This window comes from Stomoxys calcitrans, chromosome 1 (genome assembly GCF_963082655.1).
Source record: "Stomoxys calcitrans chromosome 1, idStoCalc2.1, whole genome shotgun sequence".
Taxonomy (NCBI): Eukaryota; Metazoa; Arthropoda; class Insecta; order Diptera; family Muscidae; genus Stomoxys; species Stomoxys calcitrans.
In genome coordinates, this window is record NC_081552.1 from 220536851 (window position 1) to 220556155 (window position 19305).

The 19305-nt window shown below is 40.4% G+C and overlaps 1 protein-coding gene across 1 annotated transcript in view; it reads left to right on the forward strand.

Annotated features, from left to right (window-relative positions):
- Positions 1-19305, forward strand: part of LOC106093461 (uncharacterized) — a 308595-nt gene that overhangs the window by 266898 nt on the left and 22392 nt on the right. Inside the window, exon 24 of the mRNA XM_059368504.1 lies at positions 1871-2004. Within this exon, the coding sequence (XP_059224487.1) occupies positions 1871-2004 (134 nt within the window). The remainder of the gene's footprint in view (positions 1-1870; positions 2005-19305) is intronic.

Sequence of the window (19305 nt, forward strand, 5' to 3'; positions counted from 1 at the left end):
ACATTGTTCACTACAAATACGCGTAAGGTGAATACTGAGCTGACTGTGATGGTCGATGGAGAAATGATTCCGATCATCAAGTGCCCTAAAATACTTGGCCTCACAGCTCTTACACATTCTCCCCACAGGCCACAGTCAAAAGTAGAAACAAGGTCCTTTAGTCACTTGCTGGCAGCACTTGGGATGCAGACAAAGAAACCTTGTTGACCACGTACAAAGCAATTGGCCGGTCTGTGGTAAGTTATGCAGCGCCAGTGTGATCTCGTCAGCTATATGATACGCAGTAGAATAATATTCAGTTGTGTCAAAATGCCGATCTTCAAACTGACGGGCTGTCTCCTCAATTATCATGTGCACCACCTCCATCAGGAGACAAAGATCCTACCAATCCGAAGACATAACTACATGCTGTCTAAGCAATACCTTTTGGACTGTTATCGCAGAGACCACCCAAATCATCATCTTGTGGATAGATATCCACCGCCCAGAAGCCTTAAGGTGGATCTACATGATCCGGAGCGTGAGGTTCAGCGCTATAAGAGAGAACCTCTAGATCAAGCGGCATATCAAGCAGGTCTAGACAACATTCAAGCAGACACAGCAGCAGATGCGGTAAATGGCTACCCGGTGAATGTAGTCCTTGGAGAACGACCGCCTCCCATTGCACCTGAAGAAATCGACCTCTCCCGGCAAACCAGAGTAGGTCTGGCTCATTTACGTTCCGGCAGATGCAGCTGCCTCAACTCCTACAGAGCAAGGATTGATGCCGACGTGCAAGATGTATGTCCCGATTGTAACCAGGGCCCGCACGATACACGTCACCTATTTAACTGCCCAATCAGACCCACTGGGCTCAGACCCAGATTCCCTTGGACGCACCCCATCTTAGTCGCAGAGTTCCTGGATCTTGACACTCTACAGAATCAAGCAGACGAAAAATAGAACACAATAAACTGCTACAACAACAACGAACCTATATTGCCCAAATAGCTCCATGTATATAAATTTTCTGTGCAAAATTATTAACCAACAAGTCTCTCATTCATAGTAATGTTTACGCTATTAAATTGGCGCTTTCGTCATTCCTTCCCTTTCACTACAAAATTGTGTATAGCTTTTCATTTTGTCTGTGTGTGTTACACACACACACTTGCCGTTAACACCCTATTGGTTAAATTGCAAGTGCTTCCTTTTCCCCCATTTTGCCAAGCAAATTCAATGTCTTATGGTTGGCATTAAATTTGATTATAGTTCCACCGCATCTTCTCTCGTTGGTTAGTATGCAAAAAATGTTTCTTGCACATTTCCTCCCTTGACTGGGGTTATTAGGTTTGCCACAAGCTTGCCAACTGGAAATGAGGTAATTTAATTCGCACTACATTCCTAGGAAACATAGAGCTGCACGTACCTTAACTCCCAGCAGCAGCAGCAACAGCTGCAAGGCTGTTGCTTGTTCACAAGAATTAAAATAGTTTTTTTAATATTATTTCTGGCATTTTAACTCAGTAAAAAACTTCTGTCTTCTCTTCTATTTCGGTTTTTCTTCTCATCCTTCATTAACTGCAACATCCTCATTATCCACCCATTGCATGGAATTAATGCAATTGTTCATGTCCGCTGGGCTGGCGCGTGAATTCACATCCTTGGAAACGCATATCTCTCAACTGCTGCTGGAATAAATGAATGCCATGCCATGCCATCCTGTTGGCTGTTGTTAATGCATCCTCTTTCTGTGATTGTTGATGATTGTTACCACTACCGGCTATGTCAATATTTTGCGCCCTCTTGGGAATGCAACATGCATGGTATAATGACGCCTCTCGATGCTTTATATCTATGCGTGTGTCTGTGCTCGTCTTCGCTGCATCAGTAATGAGGAGGCTCTTCTGCGTTACATAATTGATTTAATTTTCCTCTTTGCATTTATGCTTGCCCTGATATTCCACAGTCATCAGACGGAGGCCACCTATCGTTTGGATTTCATTTGGAAGCTTCAGGCCACGGGTAAGTAGCTGTAATGCACAGAGTGCATTTTGATATTTGATCAGTTGTATCCTTGTTTAAACATATTCCCACTTAATAACATAAAAAGTCCCCACTAAATGCTACATCTCTACAAATACCGCAAAAGGATGGGGGAAAACAACATACAAGCGCTTATGAAATCACATTAACATGGTAAATTGCTTGGTGGTAGTAGAGAGACCTATAGCGAAGGAAGGTAGATGTAAATGAATACAGCAATTAACTCAAGATAGCAATAAGTTAGCTTAAAGGAACTACTTTCTCACTATTAGGGGGAAAAAAACAACTTCTGGAGTGTAAAACAAGTAAGAGCGTGCTAAGTTCGACCGGGCCAAATCTTCTATACCCTCCACCATGGAAAGCATTTCTCGAGTTCTTTGCGCGGCATCTCTTTTTAGACAAACAATGAATAATGAATAAGAACTGTTATATTATTGGGGCTATATCAGGTTAGAGTACGATAATTGAATGCTAAACATTGTAGAAGTCATTGTACAATATTTCAGTCAATTCGGATAAGAATTGCACCTTGAAGGGGCTCAAGTAGCAAAATCGGAAGATCGGTTTATATGGGAGCTGTATCAAGCTATATATCGATTCAGACCATATTTCACATGTACATTGGAGGTCATGGGAGAAAACATTGTAAAAAATTTCAGCCAAATCGGATAAGAATTGCGCCCTCTAGAGGCTTAAGAAGTCAAGACCCAAGATCGGTTTCTATGGCAGCTATATCAGGTTACGGATCGATTTGAAACATACCTGGCACAGTTCGTGGATATCACAACAAAACACGTTGTGCAAAATTTCAGCCAAATCGGATAAGAATTGCGCCCTCTAGAGGCTCAAGAAGTCAAGAGCCAAGATCGGTTTATATGGCAGCTGTATCAGGTTATTGACCGCTTTGAACCATACTTGGCACAGTTCTTGGATATCATAACAAAACACGTTGTGCGCCCTCTAGAGGCTTAAGAAGTCAAGACCCAAGATCGGTTTCTATGGCAGCTATATCAGGTTACGGATCGATTTGAAACATACCTGGCACAGTTCTTGGATATCATAACAAAGCACGTCGTGCAAAATTTCATTCCAATCGGATAAGAAATGCGCCCTCTAGAGGCTCAAGAAGTCAAGACCCAAGATACGTTTCTATGGCAGCTATATCAGGTTATGGATCGATTTGAACCATACCTGGCACAGTTGTTGGATATCATAACAAAAACACGTTGTGCAAAATTTCAGCCAAGTCGTATAATAATTGCGCCCTCTAGAGACTCAAGAAGTCAAGACCCAAGATCGGTTTATATGGCAGCTATATCAAAACATGGACCGATATGGCCCATTTACAAACCCAATCGACCTACACACATAAAAAGTATTTATGCAAAATTTCAAGCGGCTATCTTTACTCCTTCGAAAGTTAGCGTGCGAAAGTTAGCAGACGAATATCTCGAGTAGTTACAAACAAAATGACGAAATTAGTATACCCCCATCCTATAGTGAAGGGTATAAAAACAATTATTTGAAGAAGAAAGAATCGTTTTATACGATTGTTAGCCTTGGGTATTTAAAGGTCATTGTATAATGTAACATATTTTCTCTCCAAACTGAAACATTATTAGACGACATGGGAGTGAGAGCAGAGACAACGGAGGACATGTTGAGGCTTCTAATGAAAACCCATTTTTCACAGGATACGACGGGACTCACGGAGACACCTGAATCTGGGAATAATGACATTGATTGAAGGTTTATATTAACGGAATTTATAGTGAAGGAATCCTTGAGGAGCTTCATACCATTCAAGTCACCCGCACCTGATGGAATATTTCCGGCATTACTACAAAAAGAGGCAAACTATCTGGCCCCTCATCTGGCCAATATTTTCACAGCGTCCATAGGACTTGCATATACTTCGAAGGCCTGGCAGGAGGCAAGGGTGGTGTTTATACGGCAAGGCAAGTTATGTAACACCAAAGGCTTATATACCCATAAGCCTTACGTCCTTTCTACTCAAAACCATGAAACGTATTGTGGACCCCTTTATAAAAAGTAAGACATCCAGCGAACTGTTCAAATACCAACAACATGTCTATATCAAGGGTATGTCGGTGGAGACTGCCCTGCACGAGGTTATGCATAAAATAGAAGAATCCTACGATGTCAAGACATACACACTGGCGGTATGCATTGACATCGGGGGCCGTTTAATAATGTGCGGACCGACACATTGATCCAATCCTTATACCAGTACCGGACCGAGTCCCATGACATACATATAAGGGAGAAAGTGGTACAGGGCACGCCACAGGGGGCATTTTATCGCCCGTCTACTACGCAGACGATGTTATAATACTTCTAAGGGGTAAGGAAGGTCACGAGTCGTAGAGTGAAGCGGACGTGTTTTTATTTCGCTCCTCAATGCTGGAAGGGATAGACGAAGGTGGGCCAACTTAAAGCACCACGTTTCCCTAATAAGACGATTTCGATATCTGACAAGGTCAAATATTTAGGTGTGATCTTGGACAGGAAACTGAATTGGAAGTGCCACATTCAGGAGCGTACTGAGAACGTTTCCAGACGTTGGTCACTATGTAGACTAGACGTAGGCTCAAAATGGGGCCTGTATCCTAGGATAGTCCACTGGCTCTACAGGAGCCTGATTGAACCAATACTTTCTTACGCCTAAGTATTGTAGTTTGTTGGACTGCTTTGGAGAAACCCATACAACATAAGGAAACATAAGGACCATAAAAGAGGTTCAGAGAACGTGTTGTCCTGGCATAGGTGGAGCGATGAGGATCACGCTTACTAGGGCACTTGAGACCATTCTATATATCGGACCCATTGACATGCAGATTAAGTGTGAGGCAGCCACTGCGGCTATGAGACTGAAGGCGATGGGAGAATGGATTGAGAATGGGAGCAGCTCATACCATCGCGGTATAATTGAGGCGACGATAGGAAACCTGGAAAGGAGGGAAGAGGTTTCCGATCGGATACCTGAGATGAACCTTGAAGTCGAGTGCGAGGCACTGCTTTCATCGGCACTGTCTTGGATTGACGGAACCCTAGTATTGCCATCTGGAAGATCATGTTACACGGTTGGATCAAAGCTAGAGGACAGAGTGGACCGGGGGGTCTACATTGAGAACCCAGGGACTGAGATCTGTTTAAGACTGTCTGACCTTAATACGCTGCAGGCGTAGATCCGGGCGATCACGGAATGCGTGAAGTGGTGTGGTGCGAACGCTAGGACGTCGAGTGTGAACATCTTTGCCGACAGTAAAATTGCCATAAGGGGCAATAACAACCAGGACGGTAAGATCACGAACAGTCTTGCAGTGTGAGAAGAAGATTAACGTCTTCTCTGAGGAATGCATCGTTTGGGTCCCGGGCCATAACGAAGTAAAGGGAAATGAAAGTGTAGACGATTTGGCGGTGAAGACAAGAGGACTGCCGTCATTAAGCTTGGTTAACCCGAAGCCTTTCGGGTCGATGCAGTCCGAGTTAAGAGCGTGGGCGATGAATGCACACGCAACCATGTGGAACAACGAATTCAGATCAGATCGTAAGAAGACGAGGCGATTACTGAAAAGAAGTAAGAAGGAGGGGCTATTGATGTCATGACAGGGCACATAGGACTATGTTGAAAATACTTTATGTTATTCTACTTTAGTTCAACATAATTAATTTGATTAAGTTACCTTAGTATTAATTGTTGTGTATTGAAAAAATAATTTTCATTTTCCATATCACTCTGTATACTGAATTTAAATAAAGCACACACATTTAAATTCCATTGCGTACATATTCTGTCTCAATAGGTTATGGGCCCAGAACTCATAACGCGAATTTTGAGCAAATAAGAATAATTCAAACTACATAATCTGGACTAGCAATTCAAAGGCCGTTGTTTCTGTTGGTCAGAAAAATATTGAATTGGTGAGCTTTGTGTACCGGGAACAGAAATTCAAAAGGTGAAATTTTCTGTTGGACAGAAAAATTGTTAAATTGGGAATCTGTGTATACCTGGAAAAGCGATTCAAAGGCTGAAATTTTCTGTAGGTCAGAAAAATTTTTTGGAATTGGTAAGCTGTGTATCCTGATCTGTTGAAAAATGTCTACGTTTAATGGACACATTCCGTTGTTCAACGGCAATAATTTTTTGACATGGAAAACGCAAATGGAGGCTATTTTGCATAAAAATAGATTGCTGAATATTGTGATGGGTGAAGAAAAATGTCCGGAACTTCCAATTTTACCTCAAAATGCAACGAGTGAGCAGAGAACTCAATTTGAAACCAAGATGGAGACCCTGAAAAAATTCAAGGAAAAGGATATGGATGCAAGAGCCGAAATTTTGATATCCTTGGAAGCAAACATAGTGAGTATGGTGAGACATATCAAGTCATCAAGTGAAATGTGGAAACATCTGGAAGATACTTTTGATCGAAAGACTATCAGAAAGAAGATAGAGTGCTACAGGAAGCTGCTAAACTTCAAAATGTCTGAAAACCAGAGCGTGTCGGAATTTTTAATTGAATTCGACGTTTGTGCTGCTTCGATTCGTGAAATGGGTGTTGAATTGGATGAAGACCTTCTTGCGGTTATAATTGTAGATGCATTGCCAGAGAAATTTTCAGCTATTAAGGCTGCCGTGGATACTGCAAACGAATTTCCGAAAGTTGAGGTGTTGAAGGCGCGTTTGTTGGAAATTGGTGATAAAAATGCGTTAGATCAAGATTCTGCAATGAAAGCTAAACATTACGCAAGAAAGCAACATCAATATGGTTCAAATTACAACAAAACTCAAGCTGAAGGTATGTTCAAAAAGACTTTTAAATGTTTTCGTTGTAAAAAGAAAGGACATAAAGCCAGCGAATGTAGAGCAAAATTGTCATTTGAGGAAAACTCTCGCGGTGTTGAGGAAAAAGCAAATTGCATGGGTGCAACAGAAACTGCTATGATCGTGAAATCTAATCGCGAATGGATAATAGATAGTGGAGCGACTTCCCATATGTGTAATGAGGAATCTCTATTTATCCAACTCAACAAAGGCTATAATGGTAAAGTAAAACTGGCAGACGACAAAGAGGTATGTATCAAAGGTATTGGTAAAGTTTCGATTTTTGTAAATGTACAAGGAAAAAAGAAGACAATACACTTTGATAACGCACTATATGTACCACATTTGAAATGTAATCTTGTGTCGACCAGTAAAGCTACAGACTCCGGTTGTAAAGTAATCATGGAGGGCAAAAAGGCTTTAATTTTGAGAAAAAATGAAATTTTGATTGAAGGCCACAAGAGAAACAATGTATATTTCGTCAATTTGTTTGAAGATAAAAAGGCTGCAAATACAGTGCATCAAAGCAACGAAAAGAATTTTAATTTGTGGCATCGGCGATATGGGCACTTAAATTGTAAGGACTTAAGCCGACTTTCGTCTTTTTCTATGGTAAATGGATTGCCAAATTTTAATGCGATGCAAATTGATTGCGAAGCTTGTATTCGTGGAAAGCAGACTAGATTATCCTTCCCACATAAAAATGAAAAATCTTCCACGGAAATATTGCAACTTATTCACACAGACTTATGTGGTCCTATGAAGTGTGAGTCTATGGGACGAAGTATTTATTTTGCAACTTTCATTGACGATTTCTCTCGTAAAGTGTATGTCTATTTTCTGAGACAAAAGAACGAATATTTAGAGAAATTTAAAGAATTTAAACAGGCTGTTGAAAATGAAACTGGAAAAAGGATAAAAATACTTCAAAGTGACAATGCAAAAGAGTTGGTTGGGGCAGATTTTTCGAATTTTTTGAAGAAAAATGGAATTAAACGTCAGCTAACAGTGGAGTACACCCCTCAACAGAACGGCGTTTCCGAACGTATGAATCGCACTTTGGTGGAAATGGGTCGTTCCTGTATGTTAGATGCTGATTTACCAACTTCCTTGTGGGCGGAATTGATTAACACGTCAGTGTATATAAGAAACAGATGTCCGACAAATCTAAACAATGAAAAAACTCCTGAAGAAATATGGACTGGTAAGAAACCTTGCGTGAAACATTTACGCCAAATAGGATGTAAGGCTTTCGTTTTAAACAAGAAGTCCAAATCCAAATGGGAAGCCAGGAGTGATGAACATATATTAGTGGGCTATTCCGTTGAATCAAAGGCATATCGATTATGGAGACCAGGCACTAAACAAGTTGTAAAAAGTCGTGACGTAAGATTCATTGAGAATGAATTGTACAAGAATGTGAACAAAACAAACAAAGAATTGTTTTATGAATTTGAAATCAAATCTCCAAAAATTGATAAAGTGGATCAACGATTCGATGATGATCGGTCATCCGATGATGTTGACCATGAGACGGATGACGAGTTTTCTGAGTGTGACAACTCGGAATTTTCAAATGAAGACTGTCAAAGTGGTGAGAGTTCCAATGAAATTCCAAACGAGAATGTCAGAGATGCTGGAAGTAATAACCAATACCAGTTTGAATCCATAAAGCAGAGGCTTAGATCGTGGACGTTTAAAAAAAAAGATGAGTCGTCTAATATGGTTGATGAAAAATGTATGGACCCAAGATCAATAAATGAGGCTTTATCATCAATTCGTGCAGATGAATGGCGTAAAGCAATTGAATCAGAATACGCGTCATTGATGAAGAATAATACCTGGACTTTGACAAACTTGCCTGAAGGAAGAAAAGCTGTCGGTTGCAAATGGGTTTTCAAGTCGAAAATAAAACCCGACGGGACAGTTGAAAAACGAAAAGCGAGACTTGTAGCAAAAGGCTATACTCAAGTCATGGGCTTAGACTACGTTGATACATTTGCCCCAGTTGTAAGGCAAACTTCATTGCGATTGATTTATGCTTTGTCAGTGGAGCATAATCTTCAATTAAGACAATTGGATGTATCAACTGCTTTTCTAAATGGCACACTGGACGAAGAAATATACATGGAACAACCAGAGATGTTTGTTCAGGAGGCAACAAAACATAAAGTGTGTAAATTGCAAAAAGCCATCTATGGACTCAAACAATCAGGACGACAATGGTTTAAATGCATTGATGCTATAATTTTAGAGTTTGGATTACATCGATCAAACTATGACCAGTGCATTTATTATGTCCAAAGTGAAGATACACTTATGATTGTTGCACTATATGTAGACGATATAGTAATCGCAAGTAATAACCAAATGATGACCAAAAAATTTGTGAAGGCACTGCAATCTAAATTTGATATTCAAGACTTAGGCGTACCACAACATTGTATTGGTCTTGAAGTAAATGTAAAGCCAAATGAAGTATCGATTTCGCAGTCAGGATATATAAAGCAGTTAGTAAAGAAATACGGGCTAGAAAACTGCAAACCTGTGAAAATTCCTATGTCTGCAAATGTGAAACTAGAAAAGGACCCAAACAATGGAGAAGAAAGGGAAAAAGTGGATGAAAAAGTCTATCAAGAATTAATTGGTTATTTATTGTACGTAGCATTGCATAGTAGACCAGATATTGCATGTGCAGTTAACATGCTATCGCAATTTTCAAAAGACCCCCGGAAACAACATTATAATGCTGCTTTGCAAGTAATAAGGTACTTGAGTACAACAAGGAATGCAGCAATAATATATAAAAAGAATTCGGCACCTCTCATGGGATTCTGTGACGCCAATTGGGCTCAAGATATCAATGATAGGAAATCTCAAACTGGGATCTGTTTTCTCCTAGCAGGTGGAGCGGTCACCTGGGAATCCAAAAAACAAAAGGTGGTTGCAAATTCTAGTGCTGAAGCGGAATATATAGCTTTGACTGAATCAGCTAAAGAAGCCTCATATTTAAGTTACATACTTGAAGAACTTGGATTATTCAATGGCAAACCAATAAAAATACATACTGATTCTCAAAGTGCGCAAAAAATGGCAGAGTTCGGTTCTCATCATTCTCGAACAAAACATATCCACTACAAGTATCATTATATTAAGGACACAATACAAAATGGAGTTGTTGAGCTGCGGTACTTGCCTACACAAGATATGTTGGCGGATGTTCTAACAAAACCAGTACCGAAACCAAAACATATTTATTGTTCTAATAATATGGGCATTAAACTTAATTGTTAAATTAATAATGTTGAGGAGGCATGTTGAAAATACTTTATGTTATTCTACTTTAGTTCAACATAATTAATTTGATTAAGTTACCTTAGTATTAATTGTTGTGTATTGAAAAAATAATTTTCATTTTCCATATCACTCTGTATACTGAATTTAAATAAAGCACACACATTTAAATTCCATTGCGTACATATTCTGTCTCAATAGACTACGAGCTCACTTATGTAAAATCGATGCGGCAAGTGATAGCATGTGTAGGGCCTGCGGGGATGTCCATAGTGGCATGGGGCAGATTAATTTTTGCACCCTCTTTTCAACCTAACCTAACCTAACACCTTTTCTGAGGAGGCTACATGTATATTTTGGTACAAAAAAATTTTTGTATGTGCTTTAGGAACATATGAAGAAAATAAAGGCCCAAAAAAGGGATCTGGACTTTACATTTTGTGACTAAGAGGGGGTTTTTCAAGTTAAAAAAAAAAATGCCTTTGAAACGTCGAGTTGACTTACTTAAGAGCCGTGCCAAGAGGCGCCCGGATCACCTAGGGCCCTGAAGTTTTGCACATATTCTCGAAAACAAATCATCTCTTACCATTTTTAATTTCGAAGAGTTATCTCTTATCGTTCACAAATGGCATATTTTTTTCAAATATGTTCGGATTTGGACCAAATACTAATAATACAAATCATTGTTCAATTGTACATAACAAAATATAGATCTTTTTAGTAGTAAAATTTCAGTGAAATCGGACTATAAATACGCTTTTTATGGGGCCAAGACTTAAATCGAGATATCGGTCTATAAGACAACTATATCCAAATCTGAACGGATTTGAGCCAAATTGACGACGAATGTCGAAGGGCCTAACACAACTCACTGTCCCAAATTTCGGCGAAAGCGCACAATTCATGCGCCTTTTGTGAGGTCAGAACTTTAAATCGAGAGATCGGTCTATATGGCAGCTATATCCAAATCTGGACCGATCTGAGGCAAATTTAAGAAGAATGTCGAAGGACACAACTCACTCTCCCCAATTTTGGCAAAATCGGTCAATAAATGTGGCTTTTATGGGCCTAAGACACTAAATCGGGGGTTCGGTCTATATGACAGCTATATCCAAATCTGGACCGATCTGAGCCAAATTGAAAAAGAATGTCGAAGGGCTTAACACAACTCACTGTCCCAAATTTTGACAAAATCGCACAATATTTGCGCCCAAAACCTTGAATCGAGAGATTGGTCTATATGGCAGCTATATCCAAATCTGGACCGATCTGTACCACATTGCAGAATTATATCGAGAGGCTTAACTTAACTCACTATCCAAAATTTCGGCGACGTCGGACAATAAATGCGCTTTTCATGGGCGCAAGACCTTAAATCGAGAGATCGGTCTGTCTGGGCCAAATGGAAGAAGGATGTCGAGTGGCCTAACACAACTCACTCACTCAAAAAATTTCAGCAAAATCGGTCAATAAATGTGGCTTTTATTGGTCTAAGACACTAAATCGGGGGATCGGTCTATACGGGGGCTATATCAAGATATAGTCCGATATAGATCATCATCGAACTTAACCTGCTTTTGGAAAAAAAATCTGTGAAAGTTTCAGCTCAATATCTCTATTTTTGAAGACTGTAGCGTGATTTAAACAGACAGACGGACGGACATGTCTAGATCGTTTTAGATTTTTACGCTGATCAAGATTATATATATTTTATAGGGTCGGAAATGAATATTTCGATGTGTTGCAAACGGAATTCCACAATGAATATACCCCCATCCTTATGTCGTGAGTATAAAAAAATTTAATAATATGGACTTGGAGGACATGTGTGTGCCAGTACAGTACAGCGCCACAAGGCACACAGCGAAAGTCCGTCCGTCTGTTGAAGTCACAAAGGTCGAACGTATAAAGATGTTGCGATTTTGACTTTTTGAGTTTCATTTTCATCCGATCTAACTTAAAATAGGCACAAAGACTTGTGGTATGACTTTAATCGGTCTATGATTCGAATCAGTTTATAAACTGATGTTACCCCCATATAAACTGATGCCCGGATTTTACTTATTGAGCAACTAGCTCCCTCAATTTTCACTTCAGCCGATTTGGCTGAAACGTAAACACAAAAACTTCAATTCTGGCTTCCAATATCAACTTAGATTCGAATCGGTCTATAAACGGAAATAGCCCTCATATAAACCAGATGTCCGGATTTAAGTACTTCAGCCCCTAGAAGCCTCTGGGCAGATTTGGCTGAAACTAGGCACAAGCACTTATGTTCCGAATTCCAATATTCGTACTACAATATGTAGGTCCGGGTCAGTCTTTAAACTGATATAGCCGATCCCTGTACTTGACTTCTTGAGGCTCCAGAAGCATCAATCACCCGATTTGATAGATCAAAAATAATTCCAATACAAACTGTGTTGTATAGGTTTAAAAGAGGGTCCGCCCCATGTAATCAGGCGTAATCGCCTTGTAATACAAACTGAGTTAATAAACTAAATCCATGGTAGTAGAGTCCGCACTCTCTTTTAAACCTAACCTTACCAATGTGTATTTCCAGTATTTGGATTTGAATTTTAATGCAAAATTTGTTTGCAGGCCAAGGTTTCCATCACCACTTTATTTTCTAAGCAATTTTCCTCAACATTTGATTTTCCTAGAAAACGAAAAATTGCTCACCTATTCCAATTTACATGGGACACATTTTCTTCCTTCCAAACTACTAAATATTTAAAAAAAATTCAAATTTTCAAAATTGCATTTAATTGACTCTTTATTCCTTCGTGGTCTTGCAATCAAAGTTGCCTAATAGGGCTTCACTTTCGACTTTGCTCTGTGCCACAGCAAATAGAAAGGAAGCAATCGAATTTAATGCCAATTATTGGCAAACAATTTCATTCAATTTAAGCCAAGATGTTTTGAAGGCGAACCGAGTTACTTTGTAGATGGAAGAAATAAAAAAGGCAATACCACACCCCGGAACCTTCATCTGATTCGCGCTTGTTGCTACTTCGTCGTAATTCATTCAATTGGAAACATAAGAGAAAAATTACCGGCTTTGATAGAAAAATATTTACTTGCATGAAATACTTTCTAGAGTTGGTAACATGGCCTTGGATGTAGTTCGTGGGACCATAATTGTTGCCAATAATGAAAAAGTACAAGCAGCGAATGGGGTTTTATTCAACATGTCATTGCAATGTATAAAAATTTGGATAAACAAGTGAGTTGAGCCATAAATCGGACGATGTATAGTCAACATAGTACAAATTTGCCTATGAATATTTTATTAAGGAACAGGGGCAAACTTCTCACATATCAAAGAGTGCTGTCTGATTTAATGTTAGGGCCTCCTTCTTATAACCGAGTCAGGTTTAAGACAGATTTGGGCCGTACTTGGCACAGTTGTTGGAAGTCGTAACAGAACATCTCGGGCAAAATTTCAGCCAAATCGGACAAAAATTACTGCTTTTAGCGGCTCAAGAATTCAAATCGGGAGATCGGTTTATATGGGAGCTAAATCAGGTTATAGACCGATTCGGACCGTACCTGGCGCAGTTGTTGGAAGCCATAACGAACACTACATGCAGATTTCATTCAACTCGGACAAACATTGCCGCTTGTAAAGGCTCAAGAAATCGAATCGGGAGATCGGTTTATAAGGGAGCTATATCACGTTCTTGACCTATTTGGACCGTGCTTAGCACAGTTGTTGAAAGTCACAACAGAACACTATGTGCCAAATTTCGGCCAAATCGGATGAAAATTGAGACTTCCAGGGGCTTAAGAAGTCAAATCGGGAGATCGGTTTATATGAGAGCTATATAAGGTTCTTGACCGATTTAGACCGTACTTGACACAGTTGTTGAAAGTCATAACAGAATACTATGTGCAAAATTTCAGCCAAATCGGACAAAAAATGAGACTTCCAGGGGCTTAAGAAGTCAAATCGGGAGATCGGTTTATAAGGGAGCTATATCACGTTCTTGACCGATTTGGACCGTGCTTAGCACAGTTGTTGAAAGTCATAACAGAACACTATGTGCCAAATTTTAGCCAAATCGGATGAAAATTGAGGCTGCCAGGGGCTAAAGAAGTCAAATCGGGAGATCGGTTTATATGAGAGCTATATAAGGTTCTTGACCGATTTAGACCGTACTTGACACAGTTGTTGAAAGTCATAACAGAATACTATGTGCAAAATTTCAGCCAAATCGGACAAAAAATGAGACTTCCAGGGGCTTAAGAAGTCAAATCGGGAGATCGGTTTATAAGGGAGCTATATCATGTTCTTGACCGATTTGGACCGTACTTAGCACAGTTGTTGAAAGTCATAACAGAACACTATGTGACAAATTTTAGCCAAATCGAATGAAAATTGAGGCTGCCAGAAGTCGAATCGGGAGATGGGTTTATATGGGAACTATATCAGGTTATAGACCGATTCGGACCGTACCTGGCGCAGTTGTTGGAAGCCATAACGAACACTACATGCAAAATTTCAGCCAACTCGGACAAACATTGGCGCCTGTAAAGGCTTAAGAAATCGAATCGGGAGATCGGTTTATAAGTGAACTTTATCAGGTTATAGAACAATTCAGGCCGAACTTGGCCAACCACGGTGCCAAGTCATAACAAAGGTTAGGTTTAAGTGGCAGTTTGCCATCAGACGTTTTCGTCCATTGTGATACCACAGGAACAGAAGAACGAAGATGCCTTCTAGTTCCTAATGTTGAACCATCCATATGGCTTTGATAAACCCAACAACTTGCGAATATTCACATCCGCTAAATCAGACAGGTTCTCAAAGAAATAAGAACCTAAAGAGCAACTCCTTCTGACTGCCAGTGCGAGACACACACACAGCAGATGTTCAATACTTTCTTCTTCCTCAAGTCCTTACAGCTACTGCAAAAGTCGTTACTGGCAACCTTTAGTCTGTTAGCATGTTTTCCGATTAGACAGTCAGATTTGTCATGACGGACACAATGACTAAGACGTCTGTTCTATCCAGTGACAGCAAAGTGGTAGACCTCTTCAAGTCTAGATTAGACCACATGGTTTTGGAATGCTCACAGCCCCCTCTTTGTGACCATCTATCATTCGTTGTCCTTCAAGCCTAGTCCTGAAAACTTAGCTTACATGTCGCTAGAGGCATACCCACAGATTCCAGTATCCCTGGAATGCGCAGGGTAGTTTCTAGTCTCGCAAGCTCATTCGCTTTACAATTCCCTGGATAATCTCTGTGGTCCGGCACCCAGAAAAGGTGAATTTTAAACTGTTCAGCCAATCTCGTTGAGAGATCTGCGACAGTCGAGGGCGGTTTTTGTGTTCTGAAGTACGTTTAATGGCTGCCTGGCTGTCTGAGAAGGTATTTATGCCACGGGTCGTAATGACATTATATCTTAGCCATCCCACCACTTCCTTAATTGCAAGAATCTCCGCTTGAAGCGTACTGTTGTCGGGTAACCTTTCCGATACGACCAGTTCTAGGTTTTTAGAGTACTCGCCAAAGCCCACCTAGTCGTCTAGTTTGGAACCATCCGTATAGAAGTCTATGTACCTTCTATTACCAGGGTCATTGTAGTTCCAATCGGTTCTATCGGGAATAGTGGTACAGTACTTTTTATCAAAAAGCGGCTCAGGCAGGGTGTTATTCACACTGCCTGGAACATAGTACATTGTAAAAAGGATAACACAGTGTTCGTAGCCGTCACATGGCAAAAGAGAAATCTTCCTTAGCCTCACGGCAGTGGTCGTTGCAATTTGTCTAGCCACTATGTTCAGGGCCATTAGATGTAGCATTAAACTCAGTGCATCAGATGGTGTCGTCCTCAGTTGGGCTGTGATGCACAAACAAACCATTCTTTGGATCCGGTTGAGTATTTAACAATAGGTGGAATTTTGAAGCGCCGTCCACCAGACCACAACACCATATAGCATTATAGGTCGGACAACTGCATTATAAACTCAATGCATGACGCACGGTCTAAACCCCCAAATTTTGCCAATGGCTCTCTTGCAGGTGTATTGGCCTTTCTTTCCCTTTCCAAAATGTTGGATTTGGAGTTCAATTTGCTCTTCACCAAAACACCCAGGTATTTTGCGCTTTCTGTTAATGGAACATTCTCTCTTCCCAAGGAGACTGGTGACACTGTAGGCAATTTAAATATCCTGCTGAAAAGAAATACTTCTGTCTTGCTCGGATTTACACCTAGACCATTGTCGGTACCTCACTTCGCTGTTGCACGTGGAGCTTCCTGAAGTATATCTATTAGAGAACTTGGTAACTTCCCCCTAACCGCAATTGTCACGTCATCAGCATACGCGACCAATTTTAAACCTTTTACTTCCAGAACCCTTGTATTGCCATCTGGAAGATCATGTTACACGGATGGATCAAACTAGAGGACATAGTGGGCCTGGGGGTTTACATTGAGGGACTGAGATCTGTTTTAGACTGCCTGACCATAATACGGTCCTATAGGCGGAGATTCGGGCGATCACGGAATGCGTGAAGTGGTGTGGTGCTAACGCGAGGACGTCGAGTGCGAACATCTTTATGAACAGTAAAATTGCCATAAGGGCAATAACAACCAGGACGGTAAGGTCACGAACAGTCTTGCAGTGTAAGAAGGAGATCAACGCCTTCTCTGAGGATGGGAAAATCCGCATCGTTTGGGTGCCGGGCCATAACGGAGTAAGGGGAAATGAAAGGGCAGACGATTTGGTGGTGAAGGCCAGAGGACTGCCGTCAATAAACTTGGTTAATCCGAAGCCTTTCGGGTCGACGCAGTCCGAGTTAAGGGTGTGGGCCACGCATGCGCATGCAACATTGCGGAACAGCGAAACGGTAGGTAGGACGGCGAAAATCCTATGGGGGGATCCAGATCGAGAGAAGACGAGGCTATTACTGAAAGTAAGTAAGAAGGAGGTCAGTATAGCTATTGGTTTTATGACGGGACACATAGGACTACGAGCTCACTTATGTAAAATCGGTGCGGCAAGTGATAGCATGTGTAGGTCATGCGGTGAAGATAATGAGACGTTGGTGGAATTTTCTTTGTGATTGTCCGGCTTTCGCGTCCAACAGATACCGGCACTTAGGTGGAGACACAATATCAGACATGAACCAACTTAGGGGAGTGGTATTGAAAACAATTAAGGATTTTGTAAGTGGCAAGGAATTTCTAACTTATAATTTTCTTTTTAGAGGTTACTTTGTGGTTTTGTGAGCGCACAAAAAGCCGATTACTGGCTTAGGTGTATATCCATAGTGGCATGGGGCGGATTAATATCTGCACCCTCTTTTCAACCTAACCGAACCTAAGGTAGAGTTGATGCCTAGAAACTCCAACTCACACATACTTGACGTCAGTTTTACATTATTAAAAGCACCTTCAATGTCAAGAAATGCTTCCTTTGTAAAGTCATAACAACAGACTATGTGTAAAATTTCAGCCAAATCGTACAAAAATCGCGGCTTCTAGGAGCTTAAGAAGTAAAATCGGGAGATCGGGTTATTTGGGACCTAAATCCAAATCTGAACCGATATGGCCCATTTTCAATACCAACCGACCTACACTAATAAGAAGTATTTGTGCAAAATTGCAAGCGGCTAGCTTTACGCGTTCGAACGCTATCGTGGTTTCGACGGACGGTCGGACAGACATGGCTAGATCGACTCAGAATGTCGACGATAAAGAATATATGTACTTTATGGGGTCCTAGATCAATATTTTAAGGTGTTACAAACGGAATGACTAAATTAGTATACCCCCATCCTATGGTGGTGGGTATAAAAAGACATCTGTATAAAATTTAAATTCAAAATTCTATTTTTAATGACTATGGCGTGAAGGGATTCATGAACAGCCGCTAATTACAACACATCAGTTAAAACTGCACCTTATCGTTTAGTGTGAATTTTTTTTTTTTGTTTCCTAAACTTTCGATTATTATACCCTCCACCATAGGATGGGGGTATACTATTTAATTTCGTCATGCTGTTTGTAACACCTTGAAATATGCGTCCGAGACCCCATAAGATATATATATTCTTGATCGTCACATAATTTTAAGTCGATCTAGCCATGTCCGTCCGTCTGCCTGTCCGTCCGTCTGTCTGTCGAAAACACGCTAAATTTTCGAAGGAGTAAAGCTAGCCGCTTAAAATTGTGCACAAATACTTTTTATGAGTATAGGTCAGTTGGGATTGTAACTGGGCCAAATCGGTCCATGTTTTGATATAGCTGCCATATAGACCGATCTTGGGTCTTGACTTTTTGGGCCTCTAGGGGGCGCAATTTTAGTCGGATTTGAATGAAATTTTGCACGTAGTGTTTTGGTATCACTTCCAACAACTGTGTTAAGTATGATTCAAATCTGTTCATAATCTGGTATAGCTGCCATATAAACCGATCTTGGATCTTGACTTCTTAAGACTCTAGAGGGCGCAGAAATTTTGTACAACGGCTTCTCTCATGACCTTCAGCATACGTGTCTAATATGGTCTGAAACGATCAATAGCTTGATACAGCTCCCATATAAACCGATCTCCCGATTTTGCTTCTTGAGCCCCTACAAGGCGCAATTCTAATCCGAATGGACTGAAATATTATACAATGACTTCTACAATGTTCAGCATTCATGTATGGTCCGAATCGGACTTTAACTTGATATAGCTCCAATAGCATAACAGTTCTTATTCACTATTTTTATATCCATCACCGAAAGATGGGGGTATATTCATTTTGTCATTCCGTTTGCAACACATCGAAATATCCATCTCTGACCCTATAATGTATATATATATTCCTGATCAGCGTAAAAATCTAAGACGATCTAGACATGTCCGTCCGTCTGTCTGTTGAAATCACGCTACAGTCTTCAAAAATAAAGATATTGAGCTGAAACTTTGCATTGATTATTTTTTTGTCCATAAGCTGTTTAAGTTCGAAGATGGGCAATATCGGACTATATCTTGATATAGCCCCCATATATACCGATCCGCCGATTGAGGGTCTTAGGCCATTGAAAGCTACATTTATTATCAGATTTTGTGGAAATTTGGGACAGTGAGTTGTATTAGGCCCTTCGACATCCTTCGTCAATTTGGCCCAGATCGGTCTAGA